General features: G+C 31.9%; 1 protein-coding gene across 1 annotated transcript in view; it reads right to left on the reverse strand.

Moving 5' to 3' along the window:
- Positions 1 to 4,330: 4,330 nt before the first annotated feature.
- Positions 4,331 to 8,751, reverse strand: part of OSTN (osteocrin) — a 24,131-nt gene continuing 19,710 nt past the window's right edge. Inside the window, exon 3 of the mRNA XM_011381518.1 lies at positions 4,331 to 4,415. Coding sequence (XP_011379820.1) covers positions 4,331 to 4,415 — 85 coding nt within the window. The remainder of the gene's footprint in view (positions 4,416 to 8,751) is intronic.

Consider the following 8,751-nt stretch of genomic DNA (forward strand, 5'->3'; position numbering starts at 1 on the left):
GATCTTTTTCTAGAACTGGGGCTATGCTTAATTTGGTTGAAACTGACTGAAATTTGAATATAATAAGAGAAGTCTAATTTCATAATTATTACCCAAGAGGCCCACAGACAAAGTGTAAGAGAGAAATGAAACTATTCAAGAAAAAAATACACAACATTGTCTTTTCTTTTTCTCCAATAACGAACAGATTGTACCTAAGTTTTACAGATTGTAACTAAGTTTTAAATCAGTCTTCTGTTATTGTTCAACCACATAAATGTAAATGGTAAATGCATGTAGAAAGCACTTTACTGCATTGTGCTCTTTGACTGTTCCTTAGAAAAGTAAGTTTTCAGGCCGAGTAATCATTCCTAAATAACTAAAAAAATATATATGTATTTTAAAAATATTCACACATTGAATGATCTGCATAATTTACTTGAAGCTATAACAATACTGTGATGTGATGGACCTAAATTCAAGCTTTGGAAAGGATTTGCAGAAAGCCAGTTCCTTAAAAGTTTAATTATTAAGGAGTGTAAAGAACTTCACTGAAGCATCTTCATGTTTCTGTGACATTTCACCCAAGGAAGTCACGTCTGCAAAAATGAAAATTGAAATTGTTAAAGCTAAGGAGAAGTCTGTAGATAAGGGGAAATTCATCAGCTTCAGCTGAGAAAAGCCGAAAGTCTAATTACTTGATTACAGCTTTTATTTATGCAGCATATTTTATTGTAAAGACAATATGCAACATGATCATTTCTGTTCAAAATGTATTAAAAAAGAGCATTTTAAATGGTAAACTAGGTGCTTGTGCTTAAGCCACACTTTCTTTTTTTGAATACCTGCTGTAATTTGTTTCTTTTGCAATTTCAGTCTTGGTTCAAAGAATGTTTCCACGACAAACAAAAGCAAGAAAATCTGACCACTATTTTCTGTTTATTGTTATGATAACGTGTTGATATTTATTGTATACTTCGCTTCGTTTAAAGGGTCCAACCATATAGTTGCATTTAAACATATTTTTTCTATTTGAGAATTATATTAATTTATTTGAATGACGCTGTGTCAATATTGTTCTAAAATAAAAATTGTTGGTGTAATACAGCAACATGTGTGTCACATTATTAAAAGTCTTAATTCATGTGGCAGCAAAGTGTAGCAAAATTAATGGTCATATTTTGACCAAATTTCATTAAGTAGGCATCCTGATTTCAATGGCAGAGACTTAGAACTTGCTACTTGTTTTACAGAATCTATGTAACCTAGACAAAAATACCTCTCTAAATTTGAGTTGCTTAGAACTGAGGCCTATTAACTCAAAACTTTGGTCCAGTATGTTAATGATTTGAAGAGGATATTGTATAAATATCGAATTATTGTCTTTTCCAAAATACATATGCAAGAAGAAATGAGTATTTTGGTGGTGGTGGGGAACTAGATAATACACATCAGCTGTTTTTAGACTTGACCTCAAACAAAGCAAAACTTCCTCAATTAATATTAGTTTCACGTTTAGCATAAAGACTTACAGTGAAACCCAGAAGGTGAAAACCCACAAATAAACCTGCTCCAAAAGGATACACATCTTCTCCCATAGAAATGAAATAAAGATTTTCATAAAATCTAAGATACTATTTCTGTTTGTTTTAGAGATATATAATCAGCAATGAAATAGAAATGGCAATTTAGCACCTAGAAGACCTTATGGGTCATAAAGAGAATATTGGCCTAGAAGCCCAGAGAGCTGCATAATTGGGGGCAAATCAGTTTCCTCTGTGTTTTCATTTGTTAAAAAAAAAAGGGTTGGATTAAATGAGACTTTGTGTTCTTGAATCTATAATGATTTAGTTTCATGACTGTATGAACATTATTTAATGACTCAAGTTATCTGTTAAGTGATGCATATATCACCTATTTAATCCAAAGAAACATCATGACATTAAAAAACGATATACCAAAAATAATATTGAAAGCTTGAATGGTAATTAGAAATATATTTTTATGGCTTCTATTGTTCATAAACTATAAAACATGAAACTTCACATGAGGAAGTAAAAAAAAAAATCTGAGAAATCTTGGTGATAGTGGCAGGAAATAAAGAATAGAAACAGTGGTTTAGCAGGTGAACCCACAATAACTGAAAAGGGAAAGAGAAAATATACAATGTTAGTTCATTTCTAAACTTATTTTTTCATGATATTACTATCTCGAGATTTTAATAAATAAGGACTGATTGTCGTGATACTTAACAAAGTCTGTTAAGCGAAGGACATAATATACTAATTTGGATTTTACCCAACAGTCATTCTGTAAACATTTATTAACTCAAGTCCCTTTCCATAGTTTAGTAGCTATCTAGAGGTTTTTTTTTTTTTGTCTAAATCTTCATACGAAAATTTATATTAAAAATTAGTTTCCTGTATGATTTTTTTTCTTATCATAAACTATTTTGCTTGAATTCAGAAATAATAAAATGGGTGATAATCAAGGATGGCAAAGGTGATAGGGTACATGTGGAAACCAATCAAACAATTATTTTAATCTCAGCGTCAAAACGTTCTTAGTATGTCAAGAAACTAGAGGACTGTGTCTCTGATTTCAAGGAGTTACTTGATTTTTAACAGCAATTAGTTCATACTCAAATATAATGTGCTGATATTTTAATCTTTAAGAGTGACCATATTTGGTACATTGCTAGATATAAAGAAAGTTCAATATGGGATTTGAAGATAGTGCTGATCAAAAGGCAGTGGTCTTGATAGTATTCAGTAAGTCTTCTGGTATTTACGGAAACACATGGTAACTATGTAACTTCATTGATCGATGACTCCAGAGTGGGGAAAAAATTTAACTAAGGCATTCTGAAAATAAGAAAGTTGAGGTAAGATACTGACTTATCGTGGTTTAGACTAGCATTTGATGAGGAGAAAAAAAAACGACATGATTTAAATTAGGAGAAGGTCAGGGCTAATGTAATGCTTCTTGGGCCTCTGAATCATGGCTCTGAGTATTATCTTAAGAAAAGCAAAAAGCAGAATTTTCTCTTATGTAACCTGAAGTTATCAAAGCAGTTACAAGTTGTCTTATCTGTTTGGTGGGGAAGATATGCCCTCTCTAAGCTCTACTGGGAGAAAATACATAGCCTAGATTTTATATTCAATAAACATTTAGTATTTAAAACATATAATACATGTGATTAAATATATAGTTGAAAATAATGTTTAGGATTTAAGCTTTCTGGATTTGAAAATTCTACTTTCATCACATACTAACTATGTGGCTTTGTGAGTTAATATATCTAAACTTTCCATTTATTGGTATAATAATAAGAACTAATGATTATTGAGTATTCAACACATGTCAGTCACTATTCCAAGTGCTTAATATGTATCAATACATTTAGTCCTCAGGTCAATGTAATTGTGGTAGAAATTATTCTCACTTTATGGAGGAGAATTTCAGAATTTAAGCAAGGTCCCACAGCTAAATGATAACCAGGGATTTAAATGACCTGGGATTTGACCAATAAAGCTTGACCTCTCTACCTAGCACTTTTATCTCTTTTACTGTACTACTTCTCAAGATACGGGAGATAGTACTAGTACCTACTTTATGGAACTAAATGATTAAGTGAAGCAATGCATATATAGTACTAAGTATAAGGCCCACTGCAGAGTAAATTTTCAGAATTGTAATATAAGTTGCTATCGTTCGTCTGTATTGTATGTCCAAAGTATTCTAGGACAATTACAAGCATTTAATTTAATCTTCACAAAACCACTATATTATTATCTAAATGTGCAAGCTATAGAGAAACAAGGTATCTTGATAGAAACAAAATAATGAATGACAGAACCAGGATTTGGATTAGATGTTCTGACTTCATGGCTGATACTCTTTCTGCTATACCATTTTCTCTCCTGTTTCATGTTATCACAATTCTGATATTGTTATTGGCAACAAAATGTGTGTCACTGAAATGTGTCTTCTTCATAATAGAGGGATTGCTATACACATGTGTATTAGTGAAGGTGATTTACTATGTTAATTAGAATTTTAACCTTCGTTTGCATAGTAATATTCAGTAATTATATAGGAGTCTGTGAGAATAACTAAATTGTTTTTTAGGGTAAAGTAGATCTAGAACGTTCTTCAGCTTCTTTAATGTCATTTAAATTATTTAGCATCAATATACTGAGTACAGAAATGTTTGAAAATGTGAATTTAGAAGCTAGAAAATCATATGGCGATTTGTAAACCAAAATGAATCAATTAATCTATTGCGAATGTTAATCAAAAGCCTGCGTGTATTGTTATTTATTCAAATCGTACTCACGATTGGAATCCATTAGCCTCTGGAATTTGAAAGCCGGTTTCCACCAATCCGATCCATGGGAACACCAAATCGCCTTTTTGGATGATCTACTACTTTCCTGAAACAAATCAAGGAGAATATTTTTAAGCTAAAGTCCAAGTTATCAATTATTACTTTTGCTCTTTTATTTCATGCAGATGTGGGGCTTTCTCCCGGAGTTAGAAGAACCTTGTAGTTATCAATCATCATCACTATGTGTCAAAGTAGGTTTTACTACCTTCATTTTACATCTGAGGAAACTGAAACTTAGAAAAATTAAAAAACTTATCCAAAATCAATTAGTCCAGATGAAAAGTCAGGTATTAGCATCATACCATTCTGTTGTATTTATTTTGGGTAAGTATCTCTCCCTCTTCAGATTTTGGTGTATTTTCTGTTAACGGAGGAAGGCTGCACTAGGTCAGTGGTTTTCTCCAACCTGTGTCTCATAATGATTCTTCTGGAAAAGATGGTGGTGGGAGAAGAAATGGTGTTGATGCCAAGACTGAATATGGAATAAATATGCCTCTCGTGTATTCATTCAGATTTTACCTAGAGAAGCTTTGTATATGAAGGTCTCTGTTATATATTCTTTGTGTCAAATATTTTTTCAGAAAAAAAAAAACTTTATTATTAAAATAAAGTTTAAAAAATCTTACAGAAATCCTTAAAGCTTGTATGTTCTACATTATTTCTTTTAAAAGAAGAAACATTTCCATTTGATTTGTTATTACCATCACTTAGGGCAATCAAATCAAAATTTTAACAGGAGAGATCTCAGAACTTTGAGTGCATAATGTTCACTGGCTTGGAGCTAAGAGTTTTGAGTCTTCTTAATGAAGATTGAGATAGGTAGGAGAAGCTAAGAAGCTTATGTAAATAAATGACTTGTCTTAGTTAAAGGTAATTGACTTATAGATTTGCTAGCCTTTTTATCGACATAATAGACATGCAGAAAAGAGGACATGTTATAAGTGAACAATATTAGACGATTGTAGATTACAAATGCAATAAGTACCCAGATCAAGAAATACAACATCATCAGCAGTCAAACACTTTTGGAATAGGACAGAGCCTTAAAGGTTATTCTTCCAACAAATGTCAAAACTTCTGCTTCAGTTTTTTGACCAGCAATGATACAGCTCATCACTTGAACATCTCAGTGATGCAGGACTAATTATTAGACAACTTAATCAATTTTCAACAACTTAAAGAGTTAAACAAGATTTGTTTCAGAACATTTTTAATAGCTTCTTTACTTCTTTTCTAATTACTTGCATTATATTGTCAATATATACCACACAATTTAAACACTAAAAATGAATGAAAACCACAGTATCTATGAGTTTTTTCCTTTTATCACTTACTATACATCTACTATGTATAAACTTTTTTTTTTTTTTTTTGCATGTGTGGCTGTCAGAAATAAGTCAGAAATAAGTCTTTGGTTTCAAAAACCTGTAATTAAGTACTGTCAGATTGATAATGATTTAATGCAAATAGTACAAGAAAGAAGTCCCTCATTTTTCTTGATGTCAAGTTTTTATCTTAACTAACAGGCCCTATCAATATTCCACATATCACTATTAGGTAAATAATTTATTTAAAAATCTCTGAAAAGTATGGAAAACAATGGGAACATGAGAGATTTTTTCACTGTATCTGGCACATGGAAATTCTATAAACATTGCTTAATTCTAATTGAAACAATTAATTTAAAGGTAATTGTTTCTTAATGCTTTCTATATGTCAGTCACTGTACTTAGTACTGTGTATACTGATAAAAATAGGCATTGAACTTGATATGGAACTTACCTTCAAAAGATATTGTAGGAATGGGGCCATGTTAGATTTTTTTTAAATTTATTACTTTAAAAAAATCTAATTCAGCCTTCTTTTCTGCTGATTTACATGCATCTTCTTTTTCAGGCTGGCCTTTAGTTATGTTAGCCAATGCAGATAGCATCATATGTATGATCTTATAAGACTCTCCTAGACAACAGTTCGATTGAGGAGAATCAAGAAAAAAATATTTAGTGCTTATCCTTAATCTATCCATATTTCTGCCTCCATTCTTCAGACTTCTGAAAAACACACCTATTAAATGGTTTCTATTGATTGCACTTCTGGATTTCTTGGTACTAAATTAACTATGTATTTTTTAGCTTGATAATCAGATGGGAAATACATTAGCTGTAAAATTAGCATAAAATTAATGGTCAAGAGTTACAAGAAGCTGTGCATATCAGTTGTGTTTAAAATCTTCTGATGTAATTATAAATAATGACTGTAGCGAAAAAGAAAAACTGACTTCTTTATATTTATTATTTTTATTCACATAAGTAAATTTATAGACTCTTAAATAGCTATTTTTCTCACTGTAGTCAGAACATGCCCCTCCTCTGAGAGATGTCCATGTCATAATTTGCATAATCTTTGAATATGTCACTTTATATAGCAAAAGAGACATTGCAGAGAAGATAAATAAAGACCATGAGATAAAAAGATCATCTTGGATTATCTGGATGGGCCCAAACCAGTCACAGGAGCCTTTAAAAGTGGAAGCCGACTGAAGAAGAGTGGGTTAGACAGCTGCAGTCTGAGAAGAGCTTAACCTATCATGGAATAAAGAAATGTGTGGCCTCTATAAAAGTTCTCCAAAGAAAATGGGGGCCTCAGTCCTACAAACGAAAGAAACTGAATTCTGCCAACAACCTGAATGAGCAGGAAATAAATTCTGCCCAAGAGCCTCCAAGAAGGAGCACAGTCTACCAACCTCTTGACTCTCTCTGTATCCTGCTGGCAAACCAGGCAAAAGAAAGAGCACAGAACTGCAAGCAGGAGGAATTTTAGGGGCCACCCATTGGCTATCGATCAATCATATGGCTGCCCCTAATTGAAAAATAGACTGAAAAAAGTTTTCTAGAATGATATATGGTGACTGGAGAGGATATACTGGATGTTTGGCCTACACAATTTTAAGATAATAAATTGATGCTGCTTTTAAGTCCAGAAGTTTGTGATAATTTATTACCATAGCAATAAAAAATGAATACATTTGTCTCTGATTTAGGGCTGATGTCTATGTGTAATGTGGTAAATATGTAAAAAAAAATAAACGTGTTTTTTTTTTTTCATTTAACCCTTAAATTCATTCACTAACACTTATAACTCCAGGAGATGGTAAGTCGGGAGCCACCTCAGGATGGAGGAGAGTGCTTAGGGGAAGTTCTGGACAAATAGAAAAAGGAACTGAAAAACCACCTCCTTTCAGATGTTTAAAAAACTGGTGAGAAGAGGAAGTCCACACCTGTGTACTGACTTCCTAAAGCTTCTGTGGAATGGATGGTGTCATGAAAATTTTTTTTACTTTTTTAAATAGGAGTATGATGGTCACATGTATCATTGCAAATTTGAACATAGCCTTTATTGGTCTATATTACCGATGAGTTTTTTTCAAAAATGAAGGTAAAATAAATGAAGATAACATTTTCTTTTCTTTATTACAATTGATCTTCTTTTCCCACTCAAGTGAATGAGAGGCAATATGGCATGGTAGATAGTAAAATAGATTCTCTTTTTCATTTTTTATTCCCCTGTTCCCTGTTCTTTCTTTCCCTTCCCTCCTCCATATTTTATTCAAAAAGTATTAGAAGCCAGGAGATGGTACACTTGGATTCTTTATGATTCTTCTGCTCACTGATAGTGTGAGTGTTTGTAAGTCTGTTATCATTCTGAATTTCTTTCCTTTTTCATAAAATTCAGATAACACCTGCTCTGCCTATCTTCTGGACCTATTTATTCATTTAACACACTTATTTGTTATGTGATACTTAATTGTTTTATGCATAACCATATGTAACTTGTTCTCTGCACTGGGAAAGTAGTGATCAAGGAAATAAATATTAACTATTAGAAATCACATTTTACTTGAAAAAAGCTAATGAAGTCGCACACCCGAAAACATTTCATACATTTTAACTGATTTTACTGTTCTTTCCTGTCAGTCTAGTTTCAAACTATTTGTGGCTTACTATTTTTACAAATAAAAGCTTTATAAAAGAGAACTATATCTAAAAAGTTGAGTGAAGAATTATTTCAGTAAAGGAGTACTACACCTTTCCTAAATATGATGGTCCCCGAAAGAGCTTAAGGGTCTCAGGAACACGTAAGGGTCCTTAGAGCAGAGTTTGAAAACCACTAGTCAAGTGGACAGGGACCTAGGTCATGAATGCTTTTGTTTTAGCAATAGATCTATAAATGCTTTTGTCGATTTTATCAAATGATAGATTAGTTGCAAATGATCAGAGTTATCTTGAAATCAAATAAGAAAAATAAATAAAGCAAAATATACAAAAAACTCCATTCAATATTTAAATTTTTTTAGCACTTCCATAAAGCAAATAAACCAAAAA

Source organism: Pteropus vampyrus, unplaced genomic scaffold (assembly GCF_000151845.1).
Source record: "Pteropus vampyrus isolate Shadow unplaced genomic scaffold, Pvam_2.0 Scaffold14, whole genome shotgun sequence".
Lineage (NCBI taxonomy): Eukaryota > Metazoa > Chordata > Mammalia > Chiroptera > Pteropodidae > Pteropus > Pteropus vampyrus.